Source organism: Urocampus carinirostris, chromosome 8 (assembly GCF_059441175.1).
Source record: "Urocampus carinirostris isolate Australia breed hairy pipefish chromosome 8, RoL_Ucar_1.0, whole genome shotgun sequence".
NCBI lineage: Eukaryota > Metazoa > Chordata > Actinopteri > Syngnathiformes > Syngnathidae > Urocampus > Urocampus carinirostris.
This window is the reverse complement of record NC_142356.1, coordinates 26,050,026-26,064,438: the sequence shown is the minus strand read 5'-3', so window position 1 is coordinate 26,064,438 and position 14,413 is coordinate 26,050,026. Positions and strand designations below refer to the sequence as shown.

Sequence of the window (14,413 nt, the reverse complement as noted above, 5' to 3'; positions counted from 1 at the left end):
GCCTTCAGGGTTGACTCTAAATGTATTTTGGTATGGCCCTACCAGCCAATGCCAGAAATACGGTCAAATCAAATTTTCAAAAAGGCATTTGTTCCAATTTGCATCTAATAATTGTACTCAACGTTGTTGCATATTTTGGCTATTGATTGAAACATTCTCCATTATATATAAATAAAACCAACTAAGAAAAAAATCACAATTTTTTAAATACATAAAACTGATAAACCTAAAACAACCAAACGAACAAATAAAAAACTAAAATAAAGCGAGCATTGAAAAATAAGTTTTGAATAAAAAAGCCAAAGTCAAAACGTCATAGTACATATACTTACTTACTTATTACCAACATACACTGATTAAAGGCAATGCAGTTGTGACTTGACTTGACGAAAAAGTTGTAAATGTATTTATTCATTTTTGACTGTGTGCTTGTTATCCAGATGGAACCAATTGGACCTCGCCATCGTGTTGCTGTCCATCATGGGAATCACGCTGGAGGAAATTGACCTGAACGCCTCGCTGCCCATCAACCCAACCATTATACGCATCATGAGGGTGTTGAGGATCACACGGGGTATGCGCAAACACGCACTAAACAACGACAAAAAACTTTAGCACTCCATTTCCTCAAAAGTAAAACCGACTGAGCAAGCTCTTATGAGGTCATATCTGCCAATTAATCTCAAATTGACACTTGGTCTGAACTGGTGAGGATAACAAGTGTTGATATAGACTTTACTCAAAGGGACTGTGTGTGTTATATTTGACCAGTACATCTCGCTGTAAAGTGTAATGTCGTGCAACTAAAACTATCTATATACCGAAGCCAAATCCGCCTAATGGGAGGTGGCAAGAGTCAAGAAAACAATTACATTCACCAAACATTCATTCCCTCTGCTCTTCCTAACCTGACACTGAATATTGAGCCCACAGCACAACCAGGGGTAAATTGCTGTGCCATGCAACCCTTCACCAGCAGAGAGGCACGACAGCACACACTGGTTACTCCCTCCGCTAAAGATCCAGATAACATGAACATTAAAGGGACAGTGTGTATTATTTGACACTAGGTGACTCTGTATTACAAAGTGCACCCGAAAATGAGTGCTCAAAAGCACAAGGAAGAAAAACTACAAACTCAAAAAAAAAAAAAAAAAACGTACCATTTGTCTTATCATTTTATCTGACATAACATGAGTTTCACCTAGGAGGAGCTGACATAATTGTCAACCATATCGCTGCCATAGTTACCCGAAATAAACGAAAAACCTAATAAAAGGCTTGACAAAATTAGAAGAAAAATGATGCGGTTTGGTCACCATAGTCTCCATAGTTTGTATTCTTCCTTCTGCTTTTGAGCACTCATTTTCGGTTGCACTACGTGAAACGGCGTCATCTAGTGGTCAAATAACAAACAATGTCCCATTAATGGTCATTTATCGGGATTGCGCTCTTGTTTTAGCATTCTTTAGCGTCCAGGCTTCCTAACGCACAGGGCTTTGTATATTGCAGTTCTAAAACTTTTGAAGATGGCCACGGGAATGCGATCTCTGCTGGATACGGTCATCCAAGCGCTACCTCAGGTAACAATAACACGTGAAAGAGGACAGAATTTTTCTTCGTCTGGGCGGTTGAATCAACATCTGGGTCCCGGGACAAGACGGGTAAAGACAAATGCTGGAGTGAGCAGTTTGATGTTTCTATTACACTAAAATAAATAAAGTGAATACAGGAGAATATTCTAGGCTTGTGAGTCCAGATTAAGGGTGAAACACAGCGGGCTATGAGAAAAATTAAACCAGTTAGTGTAAAATTCCCCAAATCCCAGCTTCACACCAGTCCTTTGTCCAGACTTAATCCTGAAGGTGGTTTGATTAGACACAAGATCTCCTAACAGTAATTCAGAAGACCACTTGTAGTATATAGTAGAGACTATATAATGGTTAGGTATATGGCTATATTGATAGGACACAATAGTCAATAAGAATTAAACAAGGATATTTGAATATATGGATCATAAGGTAGATTAACTAATACCTAATTAATACCACTTTTTATTATCTTTTTTTTTAATATTAATTTATTTGATATCATTTTTTGATATATTTGGTGGTAAGGTTCTATATTTTTTAGAGATAAAAACATATATTGTTTAACCTTTCAGAAAACTATTTTCAAATGTATCAAATTAAGAACCAACTGTCTATTACAATGGTGGGCAAACTGCAGACCGTGGGCCACATGTGGCCTTGTCAGGCTTTTTAGTCCGGCCCGCTAAATGTTAAAAATATAACGATAATATAGATATATAATGGATGATTTGGTGCCACTTTGTTCCCAGCTTTCCCAACATGAAATAAAATTTGGCTACATTTTCCTTTACGTGCTTTTTTTTTTTTAAAACTGGTATTTATTTTATCTATCAAGATATCAAATATCCTAAAAGTAAAACACTAGCTGTATTACATTTTGAGTTTATCAATGCATATCATTAACTTTAGTGCTTAAAAAGGATTATAATGTATTACTTTGCTTTAATTCTGAGTGCTTTAAAACCAATTCTGGCAAATGGTCAATTTATAATAAAAAAACAACAACATTTTTTCATGTTTATTTAGAATATAATGGAATTTATTTTCGAAAACGAAATTCATAAGGGCTACCCTTATGTGTAAGATTATAACAAGGTAAAATACCACGGTTAAAAATGATAAGTTAAGGATAAAAGTTTTAAATTTTGGAATATTAAATAAATAATGCCTTGTCCATTGCACATTCTCATTTTCTTATTCATAAAAGCATTTTATTAAAATACATTTTGTTTTTATTTTTTGCATGAATGGAATGTTTAGATAAAGGGCCAAAAAAATGAGATACGCCCAGCCAATATGGCCCGCCAATCAAAGAGTTTCCCCACTCCGGGTTTAAGATTTGTATTCGTTTTAAAAGAAAACACAATTTTTCTTTGACTTGGGTTCATTAAATGCATTCTAACCCTCATGTTGTGTAAGAAATTGGCACCAATAATCGTTGTTAGCAGGTCCATTTTGACCCGGGATCTAACTCAGTCCTGACCACATAAAAGAGTATCCTACATGCTATTATGCATCCATAACCATATGTTCCCATTGTAATTTGACTTTTTGTGTCACAGACCAGAACGGACACAGGACTCAATTGCATGCGTTTCTCAGGTTTTATTGAAAGAGAGCGAGATTTAGGCTTGCTTGATTGCTTGATCCGAGGACTGGCGAAGAGCGGAATCGAGCAAGGCGGGGGTGACACATCCGTGTCGGAAGAAGGCAGGCGGGAATGGCACGTCGTTAGACCAGGGCTGGAGATCAGAGGCGATGTCGAGTTCGTAAAAGTGATCGAAGGCAGGCGGCAGGCAGAGCAGGCGTAGTCAGGTTCAGAAATGGGTCAAAAACAGGGATCAGGCAGAAAACAGGTTTAGCAGGGACGGAGTCAGACGGAAACGCTCACTGAGTGAAAACACAACAGCTCGCAACGATCTGACAAAGTTTGAACTAGAGACAGGGGTTTAAGAAGGGTGTGGCCACCAATCATCTTGTCCGGGCTGTTGGCGCCAATCAAGTTGCCACAGGTATTCCAAATAAGACAATCATGACATTATGGCCCCAGAGACACATCAGTTATTACATTTCATAACCTTGAAACAGGTCACAGGAGAGCCACGCAACATAACAGTTACAAGATATTTCTTTTGACATAAGCCTCAGAAAACGTTTTGTCCTTTTTCTTTTCTTTGCCCGACCTATGCAGCATGGCAGCGTGATTCACGGCGTCGTTTTGCAGTTTTCTCGCCTAATCAGAATTGTGCGCCTGATGAACGGCAAATGAAGTCATTCGACTTTTGCGTAAAGGCTTCGGCTCCCGCGCGTTCGCTATCAGATATAGAGGAAAACCACTCCGAAGAGCGTATAAAGGTGTCACGTTGATGAGAATTGCGTCGGGAAATTAACAGCGTTTGGCTGATTTGCTTGATGTTTGTGTAACAAGTGTAACAAATCGTATTTAATGGGAAGCAAAACACTGCAGGCAAGCGGAATGTTGCTGTTGTTGTTGAAGGGTTGGAATGAGAAAAGATCAAAAGGCCACCATCAGTCGCTGGTGGGTCCTTTTAAAAATGGAAAAAGGGGCCACAACAACAATCATGGATGGAAAGGAAAAAAATCTGCTTCATTATATGCACTCAACTTATTAACAAAGTACAAAAACAACCAGCACTCCATATAAAAGGCAGTGCGGGCAGGCAAGGTTGTGCCTCACCTGTCAATATGGAAATATAAAATTAGAAATACAAAAAATTGTCATATTTATTTCGTGTAAGTTCTTTCTTATTTAAAAACACAATTTTGGGATCTTCTTATTCAAAATTGCTGATTTTTTACATTTTGAATATGATTAATACTATTAGTATTACTGAGCTGAGGATCTGCAGATGTTGATTGATGAATTCACTTGTCTCAAGGTAGAGGGCAATAGTAGACCAAGTATTATGTTTTGGCGCACACCTCAGCCCTAAACAATCGAATCAGTGATAGTATTAGCAAGCTAACAGCAAGTCAAGCCGCGAAGTATTTTTTTTTTCTCGTTGCATTTGTTTTTTGCAATTAGTTCTTGTTGATTGAACTTGTTTTCCTAATGAAGCGGATTTACTTCTTTATAAATTATGGTAAGACACTTAAAACGTCTATTTTTTTATTGCTACAGTTTATATTTTGCTTTCTTGCTCTGTGAATCAAATGATGAATATGAATTAGGTTAATTTAATATAAATCTAATTGTGCTGCAATTGACGCAAAACCTCCCCGCTCTTGACTGTTAAAAGGGCTTGTAAATATAAAAAGCAATAGAAATAATAATTAAAATAAAGTCTAAGAAAGGCTTACTTTTTCGAACAGTGGGACGATCAAATATACGACAATTTTTAATCATTTTAATTTTTTTTGCCTCTATTTTCAATCTATGTCAGCCTTATAAGCACCCCCCCCAAAATAAATAAATAAATAAATAAATAAATAAATAAATAAATAAAAGTGTTTAAAAACAATTTTACTATTAATCATCATTACTCACTCAGCACATAACTACTTGGAGTCAGTATTAAGGCCAATGGTATTCGTTCTAAGCAGAGGATAAAGGCTATAACACTTCTGTCATGTTGATTTTTACTTCAGCCTTCCAAAGGAAAATATTTTAAAGTGTTTAAGAAAATGTTGACTCTTAATCATCATTACTCTGGACATGACAACTTGGGGGTAGTTATTCAGACTTGTTATTCTATGCACAGGATAAAGACTATGACTATTTGTTCATGAGTTGCAAAACCATTTTATGCTTTTTAAATACTTGACAGTTCAGCTTTTTTCAAAATATTTTTAGACTACTACCCTACTTACCATGTGTACTTCAGTAACAGGAGGCGAGGTTCGTGTCTGAAGAGGCACAGTCAGATTTACAAATGCATGAACCTTCATCTTATTCATCATTTGATTGGCATGAAAAGAAGGCAAAAGTCTAGCATAGAAACAAACGTTCTGTTGTCTCAACGTGTAATTGTAATCCTCCATTGTTTAAAAAATGCAAGGAGGAAAAAACAATACTGCCTTGATTGACTTGCTGTTGTCTTGCTAATACTATCACAAATTTTATTGTCGGGGTCTAAGGTAGGATCCTTGTTTTCACTATTCCCCTCTGCCATAAGGCAAGCGAATTCCGTGCCTCGTTCTGCATCTGCAGACCTTTATCGCTGTAATATGTTACATGTTAATTGTATTATTAATATTCTTCTTATAGTGTGAAAATTCAGCAATTTGAAAAAGAAAAAATCTATAATTGTGAAGTTAAATGAGAAAGAACCGTTAACAGGGAATAAATCTAACCATTTCATGTATTTTTTTCTTTTTATATTTCCAGGATAACAGGTGAGGCACAGCTTCGTTTGCCTCCCCTGACTGCACTTCCCTAGCTTCAGGTCTTTTGAGTTTGTGTCCTATTTTTTACGCTACTTCCATATTTGACATAATGTGGATGAATCAGACCTTTTGAATAAGTCTACAACAGGGTAGATCCCCTGTGTTTTCTCACCCAATGGGCTTCACATCCCTTTTGGGATTTAAAGTTAGTGTAGCATCTCTCCCTCGCGCTCTGTCTGCTTTATGTATACCTCTCTCTTTCTTTGTGCGTGTGTGTCCACTTTCTCTGTACGTGTGTGTGTCTGTGGCCTCGTACACATATTTGTATTTGTGTGTGTGTGTGTGTGTACTCTGCGTCCGTCTAGGTGGGGAATCTGGGTCTGCTCTTCATGTTGCTGTTCTTCATCTATGCAGCTCTGGGAGTTGAGCTCTTTGGAAAACTGGGTTAGTGCAGCGTGTGCATGCGTACAGTGCGCTTGTGCGCGCTTGTGGTGTTGTATGCATTAATCATGTCAATCAGAGACCACCAGACTCCCTCAAGCCCAACCTTGGTCTAAGGTTTTCCTGACATTTGGTTTCCAGAGTGCTCGGAGGAGAATCCGTGCGAGGGCCTGAGTCGTCACGCCACCTTTGACAACTTTGGCATGGCCTTCCTGACGCTCTTCCGAGTATCCACCGGAGACAACTGGAACGGAATCATGAAGGTGATTGGCTGGACAGTCAAAGCACTAAGCAAGAGTTTACTTTCGGAAACTGTCATCAAACGGGGACACAATAAGAGTGGGGAAACAATAGGAAGGCTGATGATGCCATTGTTTGTTTGGCCAAAGGGCTTTGGCGCCCCCTCTTGGAGAATTTTGAGAGACAATGTGAAAAACACTTCATACAATTGGGGTGGTCACAGTCAAACGGAAAAAAGGCCCAATAATAGCAACAACCCAAGGGCCAAGCTGATCAAATTATATAGTCTAGTGCCGTGGTCCGCAACATTTTCTGTACGACTGACCAGTTTAATGTCCAAGGATATTCTCGTGCCCAATAATAACAATAGTAAAAATGATGATTATAATGACAAAAATAATAATAGTAGTAATAACAATGATAATAATGATATTAAGCCTTCCTCCACTGTGTATTCACTACAGATTTAGAGGCATTAGATTTTATCTCATTATCACAATATTTTTGCTCACAGTACCGAGTCTTTGTGGATTTCAAGAAGACGTTTGACAGAGTAGGGCAAGCCGCAAGCAAAATTGCAACATGGGCCAGAAACTAGTTCAGACCCATTGAACAGCTGTACACCAATGCCAACAGTGAGGTTACTAATCAATTTTACCATTGGAGCGGGTTTTTAAACCACAGTCTGTGTGAAACAAGACTCCATTCTCTCCCCATCTTTATTCAAGATCTTTGAAGAGGATCGCGATCAAAGCACTGGACCAATATGGAGGTACGGTCAGCCTTGGGGGACACAATGTCATTAACCTTGTTTTGCTGATGATGTTACGGGACTGGCAACAGAAGAACAGGAACTCAGAGAAGGACACTGAGGGAAACTGTGGGAGTCAGATCCATCGACATTTCGTTCTGTATACACGTGTACTAGAATGACAATAAAGTAGATCTGAATCTGAATCTGAATCTGAATCTGGTCAATCATTGGGACAAAGCATCAGACTCATGCAAGCGCTGGTTACTTCCATTTTTCTCAACGCTTGCCAGACATACAGACTCTCAAAGCAAAGCTGGAAAGGAAAATTAGACCCTGGAGATGCGATGCGACAGGAAACTTCCAGGTATCAGCTACATAGCCCATGTAACAAACAAAATAGTATGAACACAATCAGAGGAAACATTAGACCCTACAAAGAACTGTTGTCAACTCTGCGCGGACAAAAAGTAAAGTGGTCGGTTCCCAACACAAGATACTCAGACTGGCCAAGATTATTCTCCAGGCCACAGTCCAGAGGGCAGGAAGAAAGTAGGACCAAAAAAGAACTGTGCCGTCAAAATTGAGGAATGGACCAGTGCCAACTCTGCCACGACCCCAAAACGGGCAAACTTCCATTATCAGTAGAGAAAGCTGTCCAGAGTTGTGTTCTCAGTGGTGTCTCAACGACCCAGGTGTTTAAGGGATTTGTCAACTGCATTGTAAAAATGTTGTTTTGGCTAAACCATTTCGCAAAAAGCTCCATTAAATTGTTGTACAACATGGCACTGTGAGTGAAAATAGTGTGATGATGGGATATAATCTAATGTGTTTTCGGGTGCCGCCCTCAATCCCGATGGCCCAGTGATTGGAATTCAGTGTACTCACTGCCGAAATGCGGGTTAAATTCCTATTGCATCCAATTCTGAGCAAAAGTGGTCAGCCGTCTATATCGGCTGATCAATCATAGCTCGAATACGAGAATACACTAGCCTGGAGAAGGATTGGCGCCACCAGGCTGTACTTGCCCAAGACACACTACAGGAAAAAGTGCCGCTACGACCCTAGTGGTTGAGGTATCCAACCAACCAACCTACTACCTTAAAGCTTCATATATACACCCAAACTTTTCGTGAGGGCAAAATAAATGTGTACTGTATACATTAATATGGTATGAGCATGAAATAAAAATGTGCGAAACCACCCATGGCCCGGTACCGGTCTGCTGCCCAGGGGTTGCAGACCACTGGTCGTGTGGACCTAATTGGTAGCTGGATTCGATACCATGACCTCAGAACTGTGCCGCAGAAGCGCTAACCACTCATCCGCCGTGCCGCCCCATCAGGGTGGGGTAGGGTTACTTTAACTGGATTACTTTCAATTACTTTTGGATTACTCCAATACCGAATATGCTAATAAAAGAAAAAATAAACTAAATATGAATACAATTATGACTCACAACACGTGGTAAGCTTTCTCTCCTGGCTTTGATCTCCGGCAAAACTAACATAAAATGGGACAGAAACAAAATGAAAATAAATCCAAACAGCTTGCTAACATCATTTTTGCCGTTCCATGTATACCGTTACTCCCCAAGCCTGCACAAAATTTAGTTATTTTATTCATATTTAGTTTCTTCTGTCTTTTATTAGCATATTTGGTATTGGAGTAATCCAAAAGTAGTTGAAAGTATGCCAGTTAAAGTAACCCTACCCAACCCTGCGCCCCATATTTATATATATATATATATATATATATATATATACTAATGTTTTTTAAGACATTTCCTTATTGTTTATATATTTTGTTTTAAACGTCTCTTGAATGTAAAGTAGAGTGAGTGGAGCAGTCAGGTGCAAAACGGTGACTAAATCATCGCTCATCGTTTTTTGTCCCCGTCCAATGAGGACATCCGTATTGGAATTCTGAAGGTTATGTCAAACCTGTCTGGTACTTAACAAAGACAAAAGATTGTAAGGGTTCATGCGAAGCTAAGCGTACTTTATGAGACAGCCTGGAGACCGGATCAAATCTCGTAAAGAACCTGGACAAGGGAGCCTGTTGTTCGGCTGCCTCAAGGTCTTTTGCACCTCTAGTCGGAGACAAATAGAAGCCCAATGTGGTCGATTTGATGACATCACTAAAAGGACCCTGTGTGGGAAAATATTTTTTCCCTCCTATTTTCCTTTGTGGATGTGCTAGTATCGATATTGCCTATCTGTCCCAAGCCGTTACCCAAATTTATTTTAAGGTATCAGTTATGATTTTTTCTTATGTTTTTGTTTTCATTCATGAATATTAACGTTGATAGATGTCAGTGGCTGTGAACAAGTGTTTCACAATGATCAAAATCTTCCGTATTGTGATATTACACCACAGTTTGGGCCCTCTCCATACAGCTTCTCAAGATACGAGAAATCCAAAGAGATTTCTTTCCAGCAAAAGTTTTTCCGGACCTCCGAGAGAAAATCCCAATTATGAGAATTTCCTGACGCTACCACTAGAAACTGGTCGAGACTGCTAGCACGTGCGTTTCCCGCCATACAGACCAGATCCATCGTTCTTGTGTTGTTTTCTTTTCATTTCACCACCTATATTTCATCAACAATCTTTCATGCTTCACTCCTCCAGCACCAGCCGCTGACTTCCTCCATGGCAGTGCTTCTCAATTATTTTCTGTCATGACCTCCTAGGAAAAAGAAAACCTATCTCGAACCCACAAGCATCATCTGACGATATTTGTTCTAATCAATCTGTTTGGTTCCATAACTCCCCACTAAAAATAACTCTTTACAGATTTATGGTATAGCCGTTAGCCCCTGACCTTTTGATTGAAATTAGTCCTAGCCAATTGCAAGCTTTTTTTTCACTTTCCTTAGCTTGTGGCAACCTATGAAAGCCTGTATTGGAAAAAAAAAAACCTCATCACAGATTCGGCTTTAAAAATCTTTAGCCAATAGTGACCGGATCAAATGCGGCTTGACACATTGGTTAGCCAACAAAATTTTACTCAATTTTACGAGCTGTATTGAAATCAGAGCCGAATATACACAGCCAAATGCAACCCGGGATCCATTTTTACACGTAATTATTACGTGCAAATGTGCACAGTCAGTGATTGAAAAATAAGTCAAATCTTTACAACTCTCTCACATGGTCTAAAATTGTCCAAAATAAAATAAAAGAAGGTTTTTAGGGCTGTGATCTGGTCTTCTCCAAATGGCCACTTTTGGAAACGCCTAGACCTACCATTAGTAAAATGTGTAAAATCAAATGTTTAGTTTTGTGATAAAATTTCACCAGGTACTTGGTAAAGCTTAAAGCTATTGTCCCACCTGTTTTCCAGCTAAAATGCCCATGCTTCACCTATCTGCAGGCATTTGATTGTAAAAGACGAGAATAATAGCCTTCTATGTTTGTGTGTTCCAACTCAGATTTTTCATTGTTAGTAGCACTCACAGTAGTATGGGACAAAACTTAAGAGTGTTACCTCTCAAAGGAGACCAAAACCATCCATACTCTCCAAACAATTCAAGAACAGCATTCAATTTACTTTGGATTGGGATTTTAGGCAAATTTTACAGGAACGGTAAGGAGTTGATTGAGAAAATATTTAACTTTCAACTTTCAAAGACACCTCAAACAAGGCACCCCACCTTTAACATATAAGAGGAATAAAAAAGAAAGATGTATGGACTAAATTAAGACAAAAACTAGGTTTATTAACAGAAAATGTTTAAAATGAAATAAAAAAAATAAAATAAAAATCCTTAACTAACATTTTTGACTGATATAGTCTAACCATTTAATATTGAAAAATACAATTACATAAAATCAGTAAATAATAACGCATTCAAAGTGATGAATGGAGTATTGCTTTAAATTATTTTCATTTGGTTTAGTATCAAATTGGGTGGTTACTGAGTCAACCAGCAGATAGTGCTCAAGGTTCCCCACCCGAATTATTCCCCAAAATACAGTCTCATTTCATTCTAAAGGAAGCAATCCTCGAAACATTGTGTTTAGCTTTATATTATTGAGTTTTCAGTTTATTGATATCGATGATGATTGATAATGATTGATCAATTCAAACGGAAAATTTAGACACACAAATAAATAATGCTACGTGGTTTGATTTTAAGCATGGCGGATGGGTGGTTAGCATGGAGCCCCACGGTGCAGGGGTTCAGGGTTCAGGTCCTCATGTAGAGTTTGCATGTTCTACCCGTGCCTGCGTGGGTTTCCTCCGGGCACTCCAGTTTCCTCCCACATTCCAAAAAGATACATGTCAGGTTAATTGAGCGGTCCAAATTGTCCCTCTGTACCCTGCGACTGGCTGGCACCACTTCAGGGTGCCCCCTGCACACTGCCCGAAGATGGTTGGGATGGGCTCCAGCACCCCTGCGACCCTATTGAGGATAAGCAGTGCAGATAACGGATGGCTGGTTTGATTTTAAACAAACTATGATTTATATACAGGAAAATAAAATATAAAATCAAAGAAAATCGTTGACAAGAGATAATCGCTTACCTCTAATTAACAAAAGAAAAGGAACCATGCGGGGAAAGGGGAGTTGAATAGAGAATAGAAAACATTATAATGAACACAATATTCTCTAAAACCGGCATAATATGGGGAATTTTTCTTACGAGATTGTTTCGTGTAGGGAAAATTTGCCAGAGATACGAGAAATTCTAGATACAGGCACAATCCGTGAACTGATTAATCTCATATCTATATATCCAGAACTGTCTCTGTGTTTAAAGGACACACTACGCGAATGCCGACCGGAGGACCGGCACTGCCTGAGCTACCTGCCGTTAATCTCGCCCATCTACTTCGTCACCTTTGTGCTGACGGCGCAGTTTGTGTTGGTCAACGTGGTGGTGGCCGTCCTCATGAAGCACCTGGAGGAGAGCAACAAGGAGGCGCAACTGGAAGAGATGGAGGAGAGGCGGGAGCGCGAAGAGCGCGAGGAGGCCGCCCGTCGCAACAGCACGGCATCAGGAGGCGGGGATGCTGCCGCTCCTAACGGAGATGCTGCTGCCCAGGTGGGTTGCCTTTTAAGTCAGGGGACATCGTACCTGCCAACTTAAACGTTTTCCCTGTAATTTATACGTTTTTGAACATTCCAAATCGTGCATGCATTATAACAATTTATTTCGGGGGGGGAAAAAAATACTAGTATTTTTGTTAGACTGATCTCATCTTAGGCAGCTGGATGGTTAGCGCACAGCCCCACGGTGCAAAGATTCAGGGTTCAAGTCCAGCTACCACAGCCTCCCCCGTGTGGAGTTTGCATGTTCTCCTCGTGCCTGGGTTTCCTTTAGGCACTCCGGTTTCCTCCCACATTCCAAAAACATGCATGTGAGGTAAATTGCCCAGTCCAAATTGTCCCTAGGTGTGACTGAGCAAGTTGTCTGTGTGCCCTGAGACTGGCTGTGACTGACGAGTTCAGGATGCCCATTGTCCAAAGATGGCTTGAATGGGCTCCAGCAGCCCCACGACCCTACTGAGGATAAGCAGTCCAGATAATGGATGGATGGTATTGTCTTGACCATTTTTGGTCTAATCTTGATTGTCTCGGTCAGTGGTATCAGATGACAATGGCATATTGTTAGTGTTTTCCTCGATCAAGCATTTATTTTCAACAAAATTGCGAAAAGCTTCTGTTACAGCATTGGTCCCCAAACTACAACCTGCCTCCCTTAACAATACCAGACAATATTAACATTTTGACACACATTTGTTTTACATTAAAAATAAGTCATAGTCTGGATGCATATTTTTGGTTGTGACAGTATTACAACCCAGGTTCCGCATTTGACGGCGCTGAACTCTTACAAACAAATGGATGACAAGTGGAAGGGCATTGGGATTTATCTCATTATCACATTGCTTTAGTACCAGAGACAAATGTTATTTTTTGTTGTGCATGTTACAATGACAAGAAATTCCATTCTATTCTTTTTTTCAGTCTTATTTGGTTATTATTTATTTCATAAATAGTAGTATTTTTTTATTCTCGGAATTTAGTTCTGTGAATAATCCAGAAAGTAATTTGATTGTGGCTTTCTGGAAAACAATAAATGTTTACATTTGGGCACCCCTGCGGTCGTCACATCTTTTCTGTTACAAACTGACCCTGACCCCTCATCATCGAAGGGTATGTGGCCCTCTGTTCCAGAGGAAAACTACCTTGAACCTAGAACATGGTCTTCAAAATTCTGCACTGCTCACAAGCAAAATTTAATTTTCTAAGAAAGATGCTGAAACAACTATGTTGTTTGTTTGGTAAATAAAATAAAAATGTTTATACTCATTTTCTTTGTTTTATATTTTCATTGTATGTGTTGATGTGAATAAATAGGTGCTGCATTGTTTTTATTACGCTTATGATAAGGGAAAATGCAATCATCAATAAGGAGAGCAATTGGCTGAGGTTTAAAGGGACCATGAATGATTGAGTATTGTGACATTAATTTACATATGATGCGATCCGGGCAGGTGCAGGTGGAGGACGAAGAGCGTCGCCACGGTAACCTCCTCAGCATCGGCCGCATGCTGTCCCTGCCCAGTGACAGCTATAACCAGCAGCTGCCCATCAGATGCGCGCCATACCTGCCGGGTGCCATTGACGCCTATTCGGCGTACAGCTACTCAGGTTTTTGTTTTTTTTTTAACTTTTTATATTGCCTCTTTTTTGGCCTTCGGGGATGTCGAACAAATTCTTTATTATTGTTGTTAAAATTGTTATGTTTGCTGTTATTATTGTCATGAATGTTTTTGAAAAATTGATGCTTCAAAACAAAAGTTTGTTATTCCATTCCATTCCCCTCAGTTTAATGGAAAATGCAAATTGCACAAAACAAAATGGAAATGCGGATATGGAAATGTAAAAAAGAAAAAAACGCTCTGATGAGGGGGTTTCTGAGAATTGTCCAAAAATGTTTCGGTCATCAAAAAATATATATATTTAAAAAATAGTATAACTAATTACTGTAATTACTATTTTTACCAATATTATGTATTGCATACTTA

General features: G+C 39.2%; 1 protein-coding gene across 1 annotated transcript in view; it reads left to right on the top strand.

The window, feature by feature from the left end:
- The window catches only part of LOC148361447 (voltage-dependent T-type calcium channel subunit alpha-1H-like), a 161,558-nt gene that overhangs the window by 137,674 nt on the left and 9,471 nt on the right, over positions 1-14,413 (top strand). The window contains exons 28-33 of the mRNA XM_088342125.1: positions 441-574; positions 1,513-1,583; positions 6,305-6,383; positions 6,522-6,643; positions 12,139-12,423; positions 13,880-14,036. Coding sequence (XP_088198251.1) covers positions 441-574; positions 1,513-1,583; positions 6,305-6,383; positions 6,522-6,643; positions 12,139-12,423; positions 13,880-14,036 — 848 coding nt within the window. The remainder of the gene's footprint in view (positions 1-440; positions 575-1,512; positions 1,584-6,304; positions 6,384-6,521; positions 6,644-12,138; positions 12,424-13,879; positions 14,037-14,413) is intronic.